Genomic DNA, 22,662 nt, shown 5'->3' on the forward strand with positions numbered 1-22,662 from the left:
TATATATATATATATATATATATATATATACCATAGTACTAAATGAAAATACTTTGTAAATGGATGTCTGTCACATAGATTCATTTTTACAGTAAAAAAACAAATCATCTTGAAATTCTTCTGTCCAACACCCCGAATCACTTCGTCATGCCGATGAGATGAACACTACAGTTTCAGTTACCTTGAAATAAGTGCAAATTGAGTATCTCTTCAATGGCATGATCCAACATCTGGGCGGAGGAGGAGGAATCTGACACCCACCCAGCTCTTCCTCATTGTAGATGTGGTATGGATTACATTAGTATTCTGGAGTCTTTCCCTGTAAAACAGTTCTACTTCAGTAATGGGACATGCCATTCTATAGCAATCTATGGTATCATCCTGAAGCTGCAAGATTTTGAGCGTCACAGCAGATATTTTTCATCAATATACAGAATTTACCATATGAAAAGTGTGAATTCTAGATATTATTCGTTGTTTGTTTTGGTGTAGACAACCGAATGTTATCAATTCTGTGTTTATCCTATGCACCTATCTAACCACTAGCTCAGTATTTTTTTTTTTTTTGACCACCTTTTTTTTGTCCACTAGGGGATGTAAGTAAGCTTGCAGGTTAATCAAGTGTAAAGGGAAGGGAGGAGGGAAATCAATCACTTTTGCTATCACCTTCATAACATCGTGTGCCATTTGTCCCTTTTACTGAGCGACGCTAAAACAGGATAAAAATAAAAATAAAATTACTCTAAATAGCAGTGAGGATTAAAACAGAGAATCAGAGAAAATCTGTACATGAGATTTTGATTGTTGAATTTTAGATCAAGTTATTAAAATGACTTCCTGTGATTAGTGAAATGGAAAAAATCGACTTAGAGATGTTTTGGAGCATCATTCTAGCCCTGCAGGTGGACATCTGAACATCTGGTCCCAACCCCTGCAGAAACCTGAGCAGATAAGAAGTATAAACCAGTTTTGTGACACCGCATTGTACAGGAAACAATCGATGTTTACATGACAACACGGAGAATAGCACACCTCATGTTGGCTAAACACAGCATAAGTGTCACAGTAGCAACGGCTCAAAATGTGGCCTCTGTCAAGGTTAAATTACTCAAGGCCATTATCAAATCCAATAAGAATAAATTATTGCAGAATCAACTGATCATCACACATGTTCTTAAGAGGTCCATCATTCTGAGTGCACTGGATAGGTGTGGTGGAGAGTGGAGAGCTGGAGTGGGCCTCCCGCAGCCCAAATGGTCAAGAGGTGTTATTTCACTCACAGTCCAGATATTTACCAAACAACACCTCTGCTCGTTTCATAGCATTTTTACGGATTTTACAAGAATCGTCATATAGGTGTTATTTCGATCACAATCTAAATGTTTCCAAAACAATTCTTTTTTCGTAGCAATTTTTTTTCTTTACAATTTACAAGAATTTGTGTGGATGCTTTGCATTAATTACAATCTACATGTTTACAAAGCAACAGTCTTATCATAGCAATTTTTCAAATTTTGACAGGACCAGGAAAAAGGACTTGTAAAAGGTCTGTAAAAGTTGATATCAGCTCCCTTGGTTAATTTTTTTTTTTTTAGAACTAGCAATTTTCTCACCTGTTCTCATGAAACTGGATGCTAAATTTCGATGCAAGGCATACACAGTCTTATCTCTCATGCTGGTAGGTAGGGTGGCATGATGGTGCAGTGGGTAGTGTTGCTGCCTAACAGCTTCAGGGTTGCTGGGTTGATCCTACACTCGGGTTACTGTCTGCGTGGAGTTTCTCAGATTGTCCATGTGGGTTTCCTCTGCAGGAAGGTACGCTGGCTACTAGAAATGGCCCCTAGGCGTGAATGAGTGATGCCTTGAGATCCCCAATTTGCCCCCATTGTTCCTGTGATCGGCTCTGAATCCCTGACAAGAAGAAACCGGGTCCTGAAAATGAATTAATGCAGATAGAGCTTTTCGATCTGTATGAACATTAATGTATATTACGTCTCATTCATAGGATAATTTCGAGAGCATCATGTTTCTGTCAATAATTACTGAGATTTTTTTTTTTAAACACAGATCACATGAACATTAAAATGTTAATATGTACAATCTATAAAATATACTCGACATCTACATTTGACAGAGGTTTCACATTCCTGATGCCATTAAGAGTTTATGGCCAAATTAGGCCAGCTATTCAATTCCTGCTGCAACATCAGTCAACAACAACCACCCCAGCCAAACCCAAACAGCTCCTCCTGTTCACATTCCATCTTCCCCACCTCCTCCATGAGCCCATGAGGGATTCCCTATGTTTGCTCTATGAGCCACTCTCAACCTGACACACAATCCCTTTCACTTCACCTGATCTGTCATCAAGTCTTTGTTTAGCCTGCTCCCGTGAAGGACACAAGTCCCCTCTCACAGCAGGGCAGACCCCATGAGAGCAGAGGTATTGGAAGGAAATTAGAAGGCCACATCCAGGCCAGAAGTCAAATAGTCTCATGGGCTTGACTTTTCAGTGCAATGTTGTAGAAGGATGGCATGGAAAGCCTTTGCAACATCAAGTTAAGCACCACTTTGGGACAACAGTAATGTGTTTTGACACTGGCTTTCAGTAATAGCTGAGAAGCCCCGTGGGGAACTGTGTGACCTCATGAGATTATCAGGAGCTTTAATTGCTACTTTAAAAATAAACTAGGATTTAATATAGCTGATTGTACTGTAGGGTATTTTTGTAAAAGGAAAAAAAAAACAGTCCATATATGTGGTTGTAAACTGTAGTAGTTTTGGTGTAAGTCATTGTTTCTGTTTAATTGATGCCTTTTACAAACCTGAAGACAAGGCTTGTCATGAGCCACTCCTGTACCTTTCCCACCCTTAATTTCCCTGTGCCGTCATCGCGCTTGTCTACTGAAGAGCAGAGTCTAAATGGGCCGAAACAAAGACCTTAGAAAATGACCTCTGCAGTAAAATCTAATGTCTTTCCTCCCTGGATTTCCATAGAATTTCCATTCTTCTTTCAGAATAGCAAATGAAGGCCATGCATCACTGGATACAGAAGATAGTTTGGTGATCTTGTAGATGTCAGACACAAAACCTAAGACATAGATATTTCCAGTAAAACAACTGAAATTAGCCATACGCGAATCATGATGGACATGCATGCAGACATCTGGAGCCATAAAAACAAAATGAACTCTAGCTTAAGATGAAATGCTGTTGCCAAGCAGAGCTTTTAGGATTTATGCTCCTAAAGGATTTACAAACATTTGCATGAACTTGGGCCAATTTGCTTATCTACTTGCCTGTCTTGGAATTGTTGCGAAAAAAGCGAAGCTGAAAAAAGAAGAAAGCCAGAGTCAGGGCAAAAGACGGACAGCGTTGTTTTTATGCATGTAAATGATGCCTTTGAATAAATAACAAAAAGAGCTTGGCTTCAGTCTAAGCATCTGAAAATGGTATTCAGTTTCAGGTTTCACTCAAAACTTTCCCCTGCCATCAGGCTCTTGTTGCCTTGGCTGATTACTTTATAAACCTGTCAGCAGAGTGGGAAGATGTGGCACTTTCGACAAGTTGCGTTGTTGTTTGTTCTTGTTGCACGGTTCCTATATATTCAGCTGTTGTGTGTTGTTTGGGGAACAGTTGCTGTTTTCAAGAATCACATCAGAAAGTGTGGTAATTGCTAAAGGACAAGTGTGAGAGAAAACATGCTGGCGTTGTTAATGATATAACCGACCAGACAAGCTTTTACTGTGGAAACACTCTGGGGATAGTGGTAGTGGGTTTGGCTAAGAATATATGAGTGTGTTTACGTTGGTGTGTGATGAGAAAGAGAGAGAGTGTGTGACAGAGAGAGAAAGAAAAAGAGAGAGAGCGCTAGAGTGAGTGAGTGAGTGAGTGAGTGAGTGACCGAGGCCAAGCCCTGATTTGACTGAGCCCGCATTGGTTTCGTCGACTGTCAGCTCAGCAAACATGGTAATTAAGTGCTGCTACCTTGTCAAAAGCTCCCATGCTACACATTTCTTATTATATTACAAGTTGCCTTGCAGGAATTTTAGGCCCTGGTCTGCCTTGCTATCAAGGTTGCTGATACTGAATAGGAAAACAGTCGAGAAACTGAGGGTAATTAATAGGGATCCTACCCCGTCGGTCACGCGTTGGTGAGAATCTATGCAAAATGCATGGCACGCCATTTATTCCGCACGTCAAAATAACCCCTCTGCTTGTGTGACTTGTGTGTGTCAGAGGGTTTGCATACACTTCAGCTTAAAAGGGGCTTAATGTTCAGCGTATTGTAGCATGGCCCGAGCTAGTGTGCTGAGTTACTGAAGCGACAAAAAGTTAGATTGAAAGATGAGGAATATTTCTGCACCTGCAGAGGCAAGGGCTGTGAAAATGGAAGACTGTGGGAATTGGGACAAGACAAACTGTGAACTAGGATACACGCCAGTCAGAGTAATAAACGTTAAACTTACAGAAATGTTCCAGGGCGAAAAATCATTATTAACATGAATAACTCTCCGCTATGATATCCCTGTTTTGTTTTGTTTTTTTTATTGCACTGTGAATTTGAATAATTAACAGTGCTTAATTACGCACCATGGGGCTTTAAGACAAAAAAAAAAAAGTTTTTCTTTCCTTTTTTTTCTTCATGTGTAAAATGATGTCTCATTTTCTTAGTTCCACCCTGATGGAAATTACTCAGTCTCAGAGAGAAAATGAGAACTAGCTGCATCAGCAATGCAACATAAATTATCAGATAGCAACCAGCAGAAACCTTAATCTTTCATAAGTGAGGGAGCAAAAGCAACAACACAAGAGTATAAGATGGATACAAATTCCTCCATGTGACAGCTTGAAGCTATTACCTCAAAAACTATCCTTATTCCACAAAACCTCAGCCTGCTAAAGCCAAATGCTCCTGACAAGGTAACCAGTGCCCGATAAAGATAAAGCCGTCCCGTTTAGCCCTTGTGTTGAAATGGAAAGGCAGAATTAGATTGATGGGAAACGCAGGTAATGGGAGCTGAACGGCTGTGTTTGCAATGTTAGTGAGTGCCCTTTGCTAACGTGCTAAATTCGACACTTTGGGAATGGAGCTCATCTGTCTTGATGGCATCAGCAGATCTTTATCAGCAGCGGTTAAGATCTCCAAACACTTCGCTTCTACTAGCTCATGTATCTTTGCTAGCCTGGAACTATTTAAACCACAAATAGACCAATATCACTATTCAATCTTGCAATGTTTGGTGGCTGCATGATTTTTTAAACCTGTTTTCCATGCATTTTGGATTCAGGCTATTTTTAGGAATTGTGTACAGTAAACATAAGAAAAATGTTTTGGGGAGGGGATGACTAACAATAAAAATATTACACAGAATTGTCTACTTGCGTGACATCCTATGGGACATGGGTCCTCAAAACACAATGCTTCCCTGAGAAATATTTAGTGTGCTAAATGTTATTTATTTATTTCTGCTAGGTTTTCTGGAGAGGTATGTGTGTGTGTGTGTGTGTGTGTGTGAGAGAGAGAGAGAGAGAGAGAGAGAGATGCAATTTAAAATACCAGGATATATAACATTTAGAATTAGATAATATTTAGAATTAACATCTAATTATCCACAGGCCAAGGATGAGTAAATTATTTTATTTTGAATCAACGGTCTTCACCTTGTAGCACTGATCGGACATGTGCCTTTCAGCTAACAGAAAGCTCAAAGGTTTCTTAAAGAGAAAAACTTCAGAATTGTAAACCATACGCAATTTATGGCCGTCTCAAGTTTCCGTAAAAAGACGGGATTATGGCATCTGTGATACATATTCACATAATTCATGCCTAGAGCAGGTGTTCTGTGTCAGCAGACTAACTATTGTAAATAATTGCAGTCTCACACACACACAAACACACACACACACATTAGATGGCTACACAGACATGAGTGTGAATAATGGTAAAGATTGCATGGCTTTACATTAAAAGATTTAAAACTTCAGTGTAGGTTTGAGAAGACATTAAAAAATTATTTTTAAACACAAGATATACCACACATAATAAAACCAATCGTAAAAGTGAGGTATTTTGTATATGAAGAGATCCAAAATGAATCTCACTTTTATACAAATAATATATATTATTTTTGTAGTTTATATATATTTTTATTTTTTATTATTTTTTTAACATATCATTTATATTTAATTACCCAATTATTTTTCATGCCAAGAGAGCTTTAACATATCATAGTGTACATATTTGTATTCTAATTAGGATAAAATTGAACATATGGAGTTTTGTTTTTTGTTTTTTTTATTAAATTTTATTGTCACGTAAAAATTAGCAATGCATTTAAATACTCTACAGACTGCATTTACAACATGCTGGTGTCACAGACTATAATATTTACATTGCTATTTACACAAGAATTAGATGGGTTAAAGAGACTACTTTTCAAGAATAAATGAGTGCTATATTCACCCAGGTCTTTACTCTCACATACAAACACATCCAGCAAAATTAGAATAAGAATAAATACACAGTATACAGAAAATCTTAGTCCATAAGTACATTTGGGATTGATTTTTTTTTAATAGGTACTCTTACTGGGATGATCGATTTATGGGCAGCGAGGGCCTTTTTAAAATGGCTTCCACGGAAAATGACAACGGTTCACTCGAAGAAACCTTAGTGCCTGTCGGCTTGACCATCATGTCTCTCTCTGAGTTTTTAAAGCCAGCTGAGTCTTTTGGTACACTGTCCCTGTACCTCTTAGTAGCCCCTTCCAGCAGATCTTTACAGTAGGGGCTCCTCAGATCAGCACCCTTCTCATTCAGAGTCTGCTGGATCAGAGAGTGAAAGGAGTTGAGCTTCATAGACAGCGTGTGCTTGCTGCTATCTTTGCTTATTTTGTTCAACAAATGCTCGTGAGCTCCAGGAGGGAGTGGCCCACTGGCAAATGCTGGTCCAAAAACCTTCTTGGGGGGTGAAAACGCTGAGCGCTCCCTAATGTTCTGTCCTGTCTGAGCATCTCCAGCTGGTAGTTCGCTCTGTTCCGGGGCTACACGGGAACCCTCCAGCCTAGAAGCCACAGAAGCTGCAGATTCCTGATCGGGAGAGTTGCTCTCAGTTGATGGCATCATTTTGGGGTCCCAGACGGCACCCGGTTTGAGGTTCTGAACTGCTGTGGCATTGAGAAGGCACTGCTGGTACAGGAGAGCATCGCCGAGGTTGCTGCCGCCTCTCGGCCACATCACAAAGCGGGATGATAATGGGTACTGGCGGTAAGTGGTAGCCACGCTCACGTTGGAGGAAATCAGCTCGACGTTGGCTGCCCCACCGGCTGCTCTGTAACCAAGTGGCAGGTCCAGACAGCCAGGGAGGAAGCTGCACAGCTCCTTGGGCGATGCTTCAGCCGTTACAGCGGGGGCAGACGATGAGGAAAAGGCCGTCTTGTAAGAGTTGTACTCGGCAGCATGCACCACGCTGCCTGGTATGAACAAAGAGTTGGAAGCCGACTGGTTGGACTCGAGGAGTTCCCTCTCCTTGTATTCCCGCTCTAGCATGATGCTCTCCAGCTCCTTGTCAGCAAAAGCACGTCTTTTTCTCATGCGGTCACTAAGAGGTGGTGGCAGAGCTGGATTCATGCCCAGGAAAGGGTCAGACTGGACAGGGCGGTAGCCTGAGGGCAAGACAGTTTAAAATTATTTTTTCTGTGTATTAAGAAGGATATATACACCTAAACAAATATGTTGCTGGTAACAAATAACTTAAAAGAATTATTAACAAATTATTAATATTAATAAATAGATAAATAACAATTTCTCACTTTAATAAAGTCGTTGTATATATTTCGAGCTGACAAGCATGTATTAACACTGCAGTAATTTCTTCTAATAAAGTATTTAAATAAAAGCCATTTTGTAAAATATAACTGAACCATGCTGCTATGGAGTATAGCATTTCATGCACCATAAAACGTTTTACTGATCAAAAGACGCTTACTGCATTAAAATGTCCCTTTAGCAACCAAGTGAATTAAAGAGAAAAGATCAGAAATCCAAGAAAAGCTGAGGAAGAGACAAAAGGATTATATTAGCTAGTCAAGAGACAGAAGAGAGGAATCAAAGTTATGGGGAGGAAAAAAGACAGATTATAGAAAGGATTATTCCAAAGTACAAAGTAATATTATGAGTGTTAAATAATTTGTTTTTTTGACCTACCACTTACCTTCTAAGATACTTTTAGCCAGTATGGTGGAAGGACGCATGTGCCTTTGATAGATAGTTCGTCTCTCAGCTGGAATTGGCTTCCCTGTTATTCCTTTCTTATCCTAAAAATTCAAAATGGCACCATGAGCACAGAAATAACATTTTTAAATCTTTTCATTATCTCTTCTAAAACAGGCTGCATATTTAATTAATTTATTTGTTTTAAAATAACAATTTATTTTGTTATTATGATTTTTGTTTCAGACAAATAATATATAATATTCACATGTGGGCATCTAGAAGTCCAGATATTAATTTAAAAAAAAATAATTTTAAAAATACTATAAAAATGATCACATCTTGCAGGATTTTAATTTAGTACGATATTAATTATTGACACTACTACATGAAGATTTGAATATTTTAAGACGTGTCTAGGTTTGTGAACAGCTAGTGCTGATTTGAAGTTTTGCTGGACCCAAATGACCACAGCTACATCACTGTACTATGGGAATTTAGTTGTGCATAGTAGTTTAGTGCAGGTAAACCACATGAAAAGCAGCTCTTACCTCTGTGGCTTGTTGCCTCCTGAGGGCCACCTGAGCGGCCATGACCCGCTGGCGCTCCACCACTAACAGGCAGTTGGCGCACTGGCAGTCTCTCCACCTGCAGAAGCGCTTGTGGCCTTTGAGACACGACACCACGCCGTGGTTCCTGCAGCGGGCACATTTCGGAGTGCGGCTTAGCTTTTTCTGGTCGCCTGCTCCAGGGTTGCTTGCGTGGGTCGCCTTCTCCTCCTCGTCTCTGCAGCCCGACTCCTCTTCTCCGGCCGTCTCCGTCTCCAGACTCTCCACGTCGATCTCAAATTCAGGACTGGAGAGCTCCGTCATGTTAAAAGAGTCCAGTCCGGGGCGCGTGCTCAATCACTCAGCTATTTATTTGTTTTAGTTTGTTTTGGGTTTGTTTGTTTTTATTTTGGTTCTGATTATTACCTAAAAAAAAAAGTAGCAAATGCATTAATTTCATTCACTTCATTTCCAAATATACAGCGCGTCATTACAACGCAGCATATTCACCTAATAATAATAATCATTATTATTATTATTATTATTATTATAATAACAACATTCGGCTCGCGCCTTTCAGTCAGTCCTTAAATTGAGACTTGACATGCCAAAAGACAAAAGACTCACCAAAGTCCAAAACGCGCGCCAGTGGTGATCAGGAAGAAATACACGTGTCCAGTCAAAGCTCGGTATTCTTATATCCTCTTGTTTTGTTTTGTTTTGCTGCGGTGGCTTTACACGTTATAGTCGCTCCACTGAATCTGGAGAGTGAGTCTGTGCGCGATATTTACTGGCTCTGCTGTCACACAGTGTGTCAGGAACCACTCCTCCTCCTCTCCTAAGAGACGCCGCGCGCGTGCTCTGATTGGCTCTCAGTCAAAGGCGCGGTCCTATTGGTTGCCTCCGGCTTTCTCCCTCAATGCGCGTCTTATTGGGACTTACAAATACAACAATTCCAGGAAACTATAATCAGCCTGCATTCACAAAAGAGACAAGTCCCTTAAAACCACGTAATAAAAGCATTCCAACACACAGTGCATGTTAACCTCATATGCCGGACTGTTGCAATTTTATTTTCGCACCTACAATTAAATGGCATCCTCAAACGTTATTTATTTATTTATTTTTTTTTTTTGACAGGATCCAAAAGTTGGCACGTGCAATGGTGCATGCGTTTTCATTAAGGTGGCGGTGTAGAAAAGAAATCAGCCTAACGTCTATTTTGTCACGCAAATTAATCTCATATTTGGTCCAAATTTGCAAGCTGTATATTAAAAAGGTGTCATTTCGTTAGAATGGGTTCGTTATAGCCAATGTAACCACTATTGAAATTATTCAAATTACTATTCGAGAATGCAAAAATTTGGTGATTGATTTTCATCGACATTCAAACAGTCCTCAAAGTCCAGCTCGTGTTTTCTTTTATGTTGTCTAATAGTTAAATTATTCCGCAAGTTATTATTTGCGTAGAGGATAGGCTACATAGGCGTTGCTTTTATCGGTGGCAAAGGGCTAAGGAGAGAACAAAATTGGCTTGTTCTGAGTTATTAGCTTACGTGAGGTTTGAATATTTTACAAAGGAATTTGCATGGGGACGAAATCAGAAATTGTGTGTGTGAAATGCACTTGAGCATTCGATGATTTCACAACCCATTGCATAATGGACTCTCTTTTTTGTATTCTCTCTTCTTTAATGCCCCTATTAATCAGACCGGGAATTGACAGTTCCCACCATTTCAGCGATGAATTTAGAAAGGCAGAGACTGATTAGTCAGTGAAACAGATCAGATGAGTAAAAGCATCAGACCGGCCTTTTGGGAAAATACTCACATCACCTCGGGCTTTGTGAAGTGTGAAGTGTCCCATAAAGTAAAATAACATTACACCTAACAACTCTGACATCAGTGAAAAATGAAAAAAAAAAAAAAATCTGGGAGTATTTAGCACTATGCATTGCTGCCATAAATAAGTAAGTAAACAGACATGTATACATACAGATAGATAGATAGATAGATAGATAGATAGATAGATAGATAGATAGATAGATAGATAGATTGCGTAGATGCGTAATTATTTACTTCGGCTTTTAAAAACCTTTCGGCATGATTAAATGACATATGGACAATTATGGTCGATCATTCGCTATAATAATCAGGGAATAAAAGCGCTCTTGAAATGATCGAATCTAATCGAAATTTATTTATTGCGCATGCGCGCGTGCAAACGCCCTCGATGCAAATAAATCGCATTCACTTGCACAATGTTTATTGCCACCCAGTGTAGTGCAGTGTTGTTAACGAATTAGTGAGAACTATGTTCACACTATACTCTCTCACACACACACACACACAGACACACACACACACACTTTACATATATATATATATACATATATATATATATATATATATATATATATATATATATTTATATATATATATATATATATATATGAACAGATAACACATCACAAGTAACATCACTGGAAATCAATAATTGAGACACTATGACAAAGATTATTCACACACACACACACACACACACATTCACACAATTATTGCTCAATTAAGCTATAGCTTTGTCTTTTAATTAAAGAACATATTATCATTCTATATCCTCCAGAATGTGTACATCCTACACCCAAAGACTACTAAAAGTAGACCAAAATAACACCTAGAATATGTCTATTTGTCAAATCCAGCAAATGCAGTTTTCAACCAACATTTCGTGTTGTAGTGTGTTTTAGGTGTGCAGGTGCAGCTCTGTCGCTCCCTCCTTCATCCGAAAGCACAGCCAGTCAAAACCGAAAAGTCAATTCACTGCAACAATAAATTTATCTCCACATAAAGAAGAATGCTTTGATCATCTAGAGCTTGTCCTATCTCTAACACGGATTTGTGTGCTAAACTGAAAGGCACTTAATCATCAGCATGTGAGAACAATACATTAGCCAGGGAGTTGTTGTTTTTTTTAATGCAAGGTGTAATAGCTTCTTTTTTTTAAATTTAGCATTTGGGTTTAGTTTAGTTTGGATATAGGCCTAATGGAATTTTAAACATATATTTATACGAAATGTGAGTGCAAAAAAAGGCGAAAAGAAAAAAATAATAATAAACCTTTCGGTGGAATCAGATTTGCAGACAGCACTGCACTGAAAAGCATGTCAAAATAGCATACGATCAGAAAACGATATAGCAGACTGTTTACTGGCGTACAGTAATGTGCTTTTTTGTGTGTGTTAGCTTTTGAGAGTGTCACACACTACCAGCAACCCGATCGGATGATAATGGGAAAGAGATGTGTGTGTGTTCACTGATGGCCTGTTAGCTCCATAAGCACCTTAAGCAACTCCTGATGGATTGGGAGCACGTGCTTTGTGTTGAATTCTCTCCCACCCATAATTCATCTGTCTAGATGTGATGTATGCGAGCTCACCGAAATGTGTTGACTTAGAGGCGCGTATTCAAATGGCTGTACGAAAAGCTTTCTGTCGGTTAAGTCAACACGCGTTTTTAATGCAGTGCAACACCTGCACACTCACACACTCGCATTTAGCCACACAGCAGAATTAAATCCAACACTGTTTATATAAGTCCAACTGGAAACAAATGACGCCTGGGATGGAAAAAGATTCGGACTATCAATTTCCAATAATAAAACAAGAATCAGCCACAGTGCTATTAATTACAAGTATAAAAGTATACACTCTCAGGGAAAAAAAAACCTTCATTAAGGTTGTACACTGGAATTAATTTCTAGAGTAATGCTGTAGAGCTAGAAATAATAAGAAAATCTTTTATTTAGAGACTGTATAATAATAATAATAATAATAATAATAATAATAATAATAATAATAATAATAATAACTATTTTTTTTTTTTTACAAATAATAATACATTACTGTGCCGCAGTTGTACCGTTTTCGATTATTTTACCATTTTAGTAATTTTTTGTAAGTTTATTTTTAATAATAATACTTATATTTCAGCTACCTGGATTTTTTTTAAGTATTAACAGTGCATCTCGTATAAGTAAAATCCTAATAAATGCATTAATCCATTTATTAGACCATAAACTATCCAAATTAAAATGCTATTAATATACCAATCTTTTTAATGATAGAATTGTCCATATTAAAACCCAGTGCCAGTCATTATAGTGTTTAAAAACACACCCGTACGATTCCCTGTTATATAAATCATTTGAGTTTTATGTATCCACACTGAATTTATGCTTCATTAAACAAACAAACTCATAGGAAAGTGTCCAGAGATCAGGGGAAATGAAAGGAGGCAGAAAAATGTAGAGTGCGTTTCTAGTACTGACCACAAGATGGCGATAACGCTTCACAGTGCAGCTCCAGACTGTATACTTATTTAGTGGTTTTAATTTGGCACAGATTTTTGGGAAGTGACAAATTTTCCATCCTAGTTATCCATCCATCAGCTACAAATCACCACCTCTATCATATATTGCTAATGTACTTAATTGTGCATTTGTGCAAAATTACACAAATCTATCATTTTATATATATATTTATATATATATATATATATATATATATATATATATATATATATATATATATATATATATATATATATATATATACTCTTTACTTTCCAACTGATGGGTACTTTTATTTTAGGTAATTGTTTAACATACAAGTTTTATGTGAAGCTGTACACCAATCAGGCATAACATTATGACCACCGAGAGTTGACGTGAATAACACTGATTATCTCCCCATCATGGCATCTGTTAGTGGGGGGGAGGGGGGATATATTAGGCAGCAAGTGAACATTTTGTCCTCAAAGTTGATGTGTTAGAAACAGGAAACAATGGGCAAGCGTAAGGATTTGGGGCCAAATTGTAATGGCTAGACGACTGAATGGGAGCCTCTCCAAAATTACAGCTCTTGAGAAGTGTTCCCAATCCGCAGTGGTCAGTATCTATCACAAGTATCTTTTAAGTCTTGTTAGCATCCTGTAGGTATCCTTTAAGCTCTGTAAGTTGTGAGCTGGACCTCACAACTTAGAAGACTGAAAGGATCTGCTGCTAACATCTTAGTGCCAGATATCACAGCACACCTTCAGGGATCTAGTGGAGTCCATGCCTCGATGGGTCACGGCTGTTTTGGCAGTAAAAGGGGGACCGAAACAATATTAGGCAGGTGGTCATAATGTTATGCCTGATCGGTGTATAGTAGCACATTGACTGAATAAAGCTTTGTGTAATTACCTAAAGTTAACCGCTAGATGGGGCAATTTGCTCAGTTTTAGCTGTTGGAACCTAAAGTTTTACACGATCACAGGTTTTCTTCTGCTCACTGAGGTTTGGGCTATTTAAATAAGCCTGTATACATGTAGATGTATAATGTTTAACTTTACAGCACAATTGTCCAAAAGATTGTGAAAGATTTTTCCTTCACCTAGAAGAAAAGAAAGAACCCCCATATGGTTTGTCCAGAGGTTTTTGTCGCTTTAACATCATTGCGCTGAATGACAAGCATGCAGTGCATTGTTATTAAGCAATATTGTCTTTAATAATGTTACAATGTGACTAGAGGAAAAGGCTTGGGAATGCAGTCTAAATAATACTCACACACACCCGAAATATGCTCACACTCTGCTTTTATTATTGTAGATATATTACTGTGTACAGTCCAGAGTTGACATCATCACCAAACTGTTCAAGTTCAATTTCAGTGGTCAGTTCAGCAGATGAATGTCATATCAATGCTTAAATACATTTCTTGGTTTTAGTGTTTGAAAAATTGAAAAGGTGTTCTTTATGTCCATGTATAAAAAATTAATCCAATTTTTTTTTTTGTTTTAGACTATGTTATATTTTACAGCTAACAAATATTTCCAGGAATACAGAAATTTGATTAAATTATTCCTTTGTGGGGTTACAAGCTTTTTTCTTGTAATGTGTTAAATAACATTCCTTTTCCACTTCATGTAATTTTCCTATTAACATAAACTTCCTGTCTATATTTAGTTCATGTGAATAAATGACAATAAGAATTCAGACTGGGTATATGGCATATCCATTTACATGCTTATATTGTTTGCCTATTTCTACACTGCATTACTATTCACAGTACATTTCATGCAAGGAGGAATTTGTGGTTATTATTCACAAACTAATGTTCAGTCATTCAGGTTCAGTCATCCTAATCATTCAGGATTTTTGGTGGATGTTGCTGACTAACTCTCTACATGTTTCACTGTGAGAGCAACACAATATCTCAAATAATGAACAGCATAGGTTTCATAAAGTTCCTACACAGGCACAGTCTGCCATTTATCTTTTGTCATTCTCAGTCTATTCATAACACGTTTTTGGTATGTTTGCCTCTTTTCTAGGTTAAGAAGAAGTATTAAGGATCCTCGAGTCTGAGGAGTCAGATCTCTCGTCGTATTCCTCGTCAGCAGTGGAATATACCGTGTGTTTGGTCGCATCCTCCTGAACGCTCATGCGTTGCTCCTCTTGAGTTGACCTGGACGGCAGAAGAGGTGATCCACGGAAGGACGGCCCTGAGAAGGGCGAGACATACTGCGAGCGGAATTGGTACTGCTGCTGCAAGCTCATGGTATTCCACAAAGTCATATCATTAGACATAAAAGGCCCAGCTTGACCACGGCTCAGAGAGTTGCGTAGCATCAACGGGTAACGGTGCGCCTGAGGAAAGCTAGGCTGCAGCGGGACACCCAAGGGAGTCGGCATCACCCCGCCAGGTGATTCTGGAGTAAAGCGAAGTGAATCTGGCACACGGAAGGCCGAACCCACTGACCACTTGGAGGAAGAGACTGGGTAAGAGCTTAGAGGCTCAAAAAGGTGGCCATTTGAGGGAAGGATTAAAGTCTCAGAGTTTTCTGAGGAGGGCTTATCCATTTTTGTAGTAGAGCGGCTGGAGAGAAGTATCTCAATGGCACCCACCAGGTCACCTCCACAACCCCTCAGGATCAGCTCCAGAACAGCTGGCTTGTGGGAAGGGAAGATCTTCTTCAGGACCTCCAGAGGAGGGCGGTTGGCTCGCAGGTTGAAGGGCAGGGAGACGGAGCCTGTGAGGCCTTCAATTAGCAGACTCTGCTCAGTGGGAGACTTGGGGCTGTCAGGCTTTGGTTCTGGGTCAGTGCAGGGTTTGGGTGAGATGTAATGGGGCTCCTCAGGATTAGAAGGTGGGTCCGGGGTGTCCGGAGTAAAGCAGGTGTTGGGTTTGGGCTCCTCAGGTGAGCTGGCAGCTTCTTGCTCTCGGTCGCTGGTACTGCCACTATTCTCTCCTCCAGACTGCTCACCTGAGAGATCCTCGTTCAGGTCTAAAAAACAGACAGAGATATATGGTATATCTATATGCATTATAAAGATGATAAAGCAAAACTAACATTTTGAGTTTACAATGGCAAGAGAAGTTTATTAAGATAAATCATGGATCAAGTTAAATTAAACTAGTCACATTTAGAGTTGATTTCATTAAATCATTCATATGAATTTATTGTGTGCTGTTAATTGGGGTAAAAACATATTTATGTGAAAATTGTCCATGTTTGGGCTTGAAAAATTTTTAAGCTTTCTTCAAATAATCTAAAATATTTTTCTCTGGTCTGTGTCTCTTACAGCTGAAACATGACTAAAAAACAGTAATAGAAGGCTTTATATATAACAGCACATAACGTTAAGGGTAAATACAAGGGGATGTGTAGTTTCAGCACACACTGTGCACTAGACTCAGAGGTTAAGGCTGCTGCCCCTGCACACAGTGAGAGCAACATTCATTGACGGGTTCAAGTGTCGGCCCTCGGCTGATTTATTCTCCCTCACTTTATTTTCTCCTCTAGCTGTTCACACAAAAAGTGCTGACCGGCTGCCACGTGGAGATTTGTCGTCGATTCTCCTTCTCCTCTTTTAGCAAAGCTGCCTGTTATTTGGTAACATTTCACCCGAGTTTTGACCTCTCGCGAAAATTATTGCTATTGCTTTCGATTGGGCCTGTCCCTCCTTGATTACAGTAATCTTTAGAGTGAACAAAGATCATCTGCTCTGAGAGAAGCCTGATGGAAAGTCGATGTCTATTTTCCTCGGCCACTTTTCTTCATCTGCTCTCCTATTTTTTTTTGTCAAAACACTAGCCACAGCAACACCACTTAATTTACACTGCAGCGTCTTTAAATGAACATTTAATTGCATTATGCATGTTCACTTCTGAGCTTTATTACTGAAAGGAAAATGCGTGAAATAGTTACTACCTAATAACAGATAAATTAGCATTTTCTTCACTAATGATAAAATGATCGGTTGCAGAATAACTGCAGAAACATTGTTTAAATGCAAAACAAAAACCACATTATTTGACAGTTTATTTCTTATGCTGGGACTTGCTTCATATTGCGCATGCACTAAAAGTTTGAATAACAACAACAATAATAATATGAAGTCTTGTGTTTTGCTATTATTATTATTATTATTATTATTATTATTATTATTATTATTATTATTATTATATGCATTGTTGTTTGTTTAGTTGTTTGTTATTTTTAATTTACCTGAAATTGTAACCTGTTATAAATGTGTTAACCAGTTCAGTATTTTTATTAAACGTTTTTTTTTTCTTTTTCTGGTCGTTAAACAAGTCGCTTATTCTAATATTGCATTTGTTCTGTATCTGTTTGTTTAAAGGGTGAAAGGCTCTCTTCTAACATCAGCAATTATCCGTCATTAATATCATTCTGCATTTAAGTGCATGCTTTCTAGTTGTTTAAGTAATGCGAACAGAGTGAGCGTGAAAACTGCGCGCAAAATAAATGGCAAACAATTTTGGCTTGCAGACTATATCTCATCTAACGTCAAGTCCAAATAAACGGGGGTCATTCAGTTAAGTGTGTTGATGGTGGAGTATAATTGCAGCATGTATGTTTTACCTGTTGGTGACTGTGTTGTGATGATGGGCTCGGCGCTCCAGCGTAACTCTCCGGTGCCCATAGCTCTGTGCGGCGGAGGTGGCGGCTCGGCGATTAAACTCTCCAGACTTTCGTTGGCCTGCTGCCGCCGGAGCGCAACTTGCGCCGCCATGACGCGCTGACGCTCAATGATCAGGATGCACTTGTCGCACGTGCAGTCCTTGAAACGGCAGTACCGTTTGTGGCCTTTGAGCCAGGACAGCACGCCGTGGTTGCGGCACCGTGCGCACTTTGGTGTCCTCTGGAGCGGCGCGCGTGCCTGCGCAACCGGGCCGCCCACGTACAGGTACGGCGAGCCGTAGCCGTTCATGTCACGCAACTCGAGACGGACCACGCTCGCTCAACAAGAGCATCAGATAAAAGCGACAAGAGGAGAGAGTGGATGTCAATTGTCAGTAGATGCCAAGCTCAGGACCCCCTCCTTCTTCCCCGCTTGCTACACTCGTGATAAAGAGGCGTTGACTCAAAGACGAGGATCCACCTTTTTGGCCTGCAATAAAGGCGCGCGATCAGACACGCGCTGACAAAAGGGAGCAACTTCACGCGCGCGCTTGCATCCCACGTCATATAGTGTTCAAATTCGAAGAGGGAGGTCTCATGAAACACCTTTCATAAACTGACAAAAGGTTTAAGCTTATATCATATGTGGTCTTTTTTGTTGTTGTTGCTTAAAATAATTTTAGCAGAAAGCGATTTTATTTTTCTTAAAGTAAAATACTACAAGTCACACCACAGTTCCAGTTCTTTTGCGGGGTTTTTTTTTGTATGATAACATTAAAAGAAACAAAACCGCAAATGCACCCTGTAGTCCAACCGATTACGCGCCCAAACTGCAGGCCAGTTCATAATCAGTGTGAATTTTTAAGGTTAGGCAACAGGCAACCTGATCCTAAGCAATTAGTTCAACATGCTCCAAGGTGTTAACAGTGCAGTCATTTCAGAAATCATCTGGGAATGTCCAAAAAGCCTGCAGTGCTGAAAGCTTTGCATGAAGCCGCTCGGTAGGGCTACTTTGTTTAACCACATGCTGCGCATCCGAATTAAACAGAGAAGAAATAATACGCTGGTTTGCATTTGAATGCGTGCTTAACTTATTCCCATGAGGAATTTTACCCGGCCCGACAATAAGCGCTATTCCGGTTAATTGAGCGATTGCATTCGGGACATGAGGTTTTCAGTGAGGAACAAATATTAAGAATAATATGGACTTGTATGGGAAATGTATAGCATAGGCTGCACAAAGGTGACACAGCATTTCTGCTCACTTTTAGAATAAATGGAAAATTTCACACCAACTTCTCTCTGGTGTTTTAATTGTCGGAGCTGTTGTTTTTGTTCTTCTTTAACATTAAGAAGGCCATAGCGCACCTTAAACCACGTTAATGTGGAAGATATTGAGATGTGTCTTACTTACAGCGTTAAGAGTCCATTGAAACCGAACACCGTACAGTCCCGTTTCTGTCCCTAAAAGGGTTTAGTCAAGCACATAATGGGATCGCAGCAGAACAACTTTGAGAATAGGGGCCGCTCTCAAACTTCCCCACATGAACTCCGTTTCCAGGGCTATTAAGCTTTTAATTGGAAAACAGCGGAGGAAAATTCAAGGTGACGATAATACGCCGTGTGAATGTGAAGGGGAGGATCGGGCCGAGCACATCGAGCAGCGATGTGTGATCAAATTATTTACGTTTTATGTATAGACCTCTATTGCGCATAAAACGCATTGTGTTTGTTGTCCACAAAATGATGCGCACGAGAATAGCGACGGACAAAACGACAGGAGAAAGTCACAGATACATTACTCATGATGTACGAAAAAAACAAGCATGATAATACTGAAAACCTAATCTTTCAGTGCGCGAGACTATCATATAATCATATAATAAATAATATAATATTCTGATGACATTGAAAAGAATAGGCCAATTTTAGAATTGTATACGTATATATATATATATATATATATATATATAAATTAAATACCGTAATGCCAGCAATAGGCTAATATATATATATATATATATATATATATATATATATATATATATATATATATACATATATATATATTGCGGTATAAATGGCTGTAATATATATTTCCAAATCCAAGTGAAATTTTAATTAATTTGTAAGACAAACGTTTAATAACCCGAAATAACAATTAAGGCGTTATTATTTAATTTATGGTGCAAGGTGCCATTATTTATGCTATAAAGGAGAAGGTGCAGTTACCAATTACTGATGCTGAAATAATGAGGATAAAATAACTTTATTATTATTATTGTTGTTGTTGTTATTCACTAATTAATACATTAATTAAGCAGTTCGTTGCAAATGATTTGTTTTTATGAGTATTGCGTCCATAATTCATTACTCTCGTCTTTTTCCTTGAAACGTATATTAAAATTGCCAAGGGCAAATATACAGCAGAGGTTAAACCCGTATAAGAAAACAACCATGTAAAGTACTAATCATAAAACAATGATTTCATTACGGATTAAAAACAAATAATCTACTTTTGACTAAGAATTAGAAATTTAGCTCTTGAGTTTAGTGTCAAATTATTCAGACTATTTAGTGCATATTAAAAAAAAATATCCAATATATACGGCGGAAACTGCATTAATAATTTCCGTTAATATTCAATATTTCATTATTCAGTATAATCAGATAATAATATAAATAAAAGTAACACGTTTCTGTAAATGTTAGGAGAAACGGCATTCAAATGTGTTTGTGTGTGCATATATATGTGTGCATGTATATGTATTTATTTAATTAATGATTTATTTACTAATTTATTTACTTATGTATTTTTTATTATTATTATGATGATGATGATTATTATTATTTTTATTATTATTACTATTACTTGAGGATATTCATTTCTGTTTCATCACAAAAATTTTATTTTTGCTTCAAATGTGAAAAAGAAAAACATCTGGAAGTATGCTATATGTCCAGGTTGAAAGATTTTTTCTCTTTTTAAAGCTGTGTAACATATTCAAGGAGGAAGTAGGCAGTGCCATCTGTAATGAATTGTCCTGCCCTGTCGTCCAACTTGAACCCAGTCTAGCTACTCGGAGTGTAGTTCAAACGACATGAGAGAGAGAGAGAGAGAGAGAGAGAGAGAGATGACCAAACAGCTCCCCGGACCTCTGTAAGATCCTGCAGAGCATCTCAGTAACATCTGATCCTGTATGAAATAAGTGAGCAGATTTTTTATGCATGTAATTTTTCATTCTTTCTTTCTTTTTTTCTTTCTTTCTACTTACCTCAACACGATAAGATACTGAAACCAGCAAGGAAAATACTTTATTTACCATTTAATAATAATTATCTAGGTCTTACTAAAACTTTTAAAAGGCAGTGTTTAATATGACTAATTAGGGTCATGTAAAGTTTACTGCTAGCATGAGGTAACATAGAACAATCCTCTTTCAATACTTCCAAATTTTCAGAGCTGTTAAGCATTTTAGTGAAAATGATGTGCAGACCATACCCAGTGGCCTTGTCATCTCTATTCTGGTGAGTGGATCAGTTTATCCAGCTGACAGGCAGCCAAAAGGCGGCATGTGAATGATGGCAGGACATCTGTCCAGTGAAACGTCTTGCTAATTTCCGAGGCACTAAGAGCATCCAAATCACCACAGTTCTGACAGCAGCATCTCCTCCCAGTCACACCCACTCTATCTCAGTATAAACAGTGACAATGGGATACTCATCACTCTCACATTCCCACTGGTCTCGACTGAATGAACTGTTTTAATAGACTACTACGAAAAAAAAAAAGGCTGTGGCACTCTCATACTGCAATTTGGGAATGATTCCACACATTAAAAGGGGGAATTAATCTGTGATATCCTTGCAAGATTCAAACTCCGAATGTCCCTTTTACCATAAAAGTTAGTTCTTAACCATATAAAAACATGTGACTGGTTACCAGACTACTACACTATACTATACTGAATAGAATATATGCTTTTAGGGGAAAAAAGGATTGCTCAAGGGGTTTTTAAGGATTTTAAGAGTGTGTTTAATTGGAACCCTTCAGATGAGGAAACTATGTTAATGTCCTATATGGAACTCTTACGGGTTGTAATTCTCTAAAGACATCTATTAGCCCAAGGAAAGCTCAACGTGATCACGAATACAGACGGCTTATTTCCTGTTATGGCAAGAACAAAGAAAACATTTAGCTACACTTTTATTTAACCTTAAAAAAATGTTGCAGGATTTTCTATATTTTGGCCAAAATACAAAAGTAGTATTATAGCTTCTTTCTTCTTTTTGTACTGCATGTACATACATACATACACAAAAAAAACCTCCCCAGGTCAGACATTCAACCAGAACACTCTTCATACTGATTACTGTTCATGTGGCAGTCTAAGAGATTATCAGTATTACGATGAAGAAAACCAAAGCTGCTGACAAGTGTACACTTCCAGCCAACCGTATACTCTACAGATACCTGATGCAATCCATGTGCATTTTTAAGTTAAAATTCTTAATAGAAAATATCCTTATAGAATCTCACCAGACAAATTCAAGCAATACTGTAGTTTTTTTTAAAGCATGCACACCTCTACCACACCTTAGAACACATATAAAAGGATTACACTGCATTACACCGGTCCTTGTTTGAGACCACTCTGTCATCAACCACTTTTATGAGCTCCACTTCCCTTAAATCCAGACTGTGAAAATGCACCTGAGGAGCACAACCCACCCAAAAGAGAGAGAGAGAGAGAGAGAGAGAGAGTGTGTGTGTATGAAAGCATCTTGAGGATGAGTACAGCTTTATCATAGCTTTGTCTTGCACTCGGTGACTGTGATTGATGGAGCAATAGCACCTCAAGGAAAACAAACTGGGCGACACTATTCAGTCCACGGTCTGGGCTCGTAGCAACAGAAGGACACGGGCGCCTCTGACA

At 38.5% G+C, this 22,662-nt stretch overlaps 3 protein-coding genes across 3 annotated transcripts in view; all 3 read right to left on the bottom strand.

Moving 5' to 3' along the window:
- Nucleotides 1-5,627: 5,627 nt before the first annotated feature.
- dmrt2a (doublesex and mab-3 related transcription factor 2a) lies at nucleotides 5,628-9,566 on the bottom strand. Its single transcript, XM_058375478.1, has 4 exons — nucleotides 9,390-9,566; nucleotides 8,766-9,188; nucleotides 8,216-8,318; nucleotides 5,628-7,667 (listed from the first exon to the last, which is right to left on the bottom strand). Exons 2-4 carry the CDS (start codon nucleotides 9,084-9,086, stop codon nucleotides 6,589-6,591), a joined length of 1,503 nt encoding a protein of 500 aa, XP_058231461.1. The 5' UTR covers nucleotides 9,087-9,188; nucleotides 9,390-9,566; the 3' UTR covers nucleotides 5,628-6,588.
- Nucleotides 9,567-9,593: 27 nt separating this feature from the next.
- dmrt1 (doublesex and mab-3 related transcription factor 1) overlaps nucleotides 9,594-22,662 on the bottom strand; it is a 33,515-nt gene continuing 20,446 nt past the window's right edge. Inside the window, exon 5 of the mRNA XM_058375484.1 lies at nucleotides 9,594-9,736. Coding sequence (XP_058231467.1) covers nucleotides 9,732-9,736 — 5 coding nt within the window. The 3' untranslated portion in view covers nucleotides 9,594-9,731. The remainder of the gene's footprint in view (nucleotides 9,737-22,662) is intronic.
- Nucleotides 13,400-19,563, bottom strand: dmrt3a (doublesex and mab-3 related transcription factor 3a). Its single transcript, XM_058375479.1, has 2 exons — nucleotides 17,687-19,563; nucleotides 13,400-16,087 (listed from the first exon to the last, which is right to left on the bottom strand). Exons 1-2 carry the CDS (start codon nucleotides 18,033-18,035, stop codon nucleotides 15,135-15,137), a joined length of 1,302 nt encoding a protein of 433 aa, XP_058231462.1. The 5' UTR covers nucleotides 18,036-19,563; the 3' UTR covers nucleotides 13,400-15,134.

This window comes from Hemibagrus wyckioides, linkage group LG22 (assembly GCF_019097595.1).
Source record: "Hemibagrus wyckioides isolate EC202008001 linkage group LG22, SWU_Hwy_1.0, whole genome shotgun sequence".
Taxonomy (NCBI): Eukaryota; Metazoa; Chordata; class Actinopteri; order Siluriformes; family Bagridae; genus Hemibagrus; species Hemibagrus wyckioides.

Bases quoted from the DNA above. Each gene is read 5' to 3' on its own strand.
- dmrt2a (XM_058375478.1), bottom strand. From the start codon at position 9,086: ATGACGGAGCTCTCCAGTCCTGAATTTGAGATCGACGTGGAGAGTCTG. The intron at 8,319-8,765 runs GTAAGAGCTGCT...TTGAATTTTTAG, and splicing joins GGAGGCAACAAGCCACAGAG to GATAAGAAAGGAATAACAGG. The intron at 7,668-8,215 runs GTAAGTGGTAGG...TCTTGCCCTCAG, and splicing joins GGCTAAAAGTATCTTAGAAG to GCTACCGCCCTGTCCAGTCT.
- dmrt3a (XM_058375479.1), bottom strand. From the start codon at position 18,035: ATGAACGGCTACGGCTCGCCGTACCTGTACGTGGGCGGCCCGGTTGCG. The intron at 16,088-17,686 runs GTAAAACATACA...TCTGTTTTTTAG, and splicing joins CACAACACAGTCACCAACAG to ACCTGAACGAGGATCTCTCA.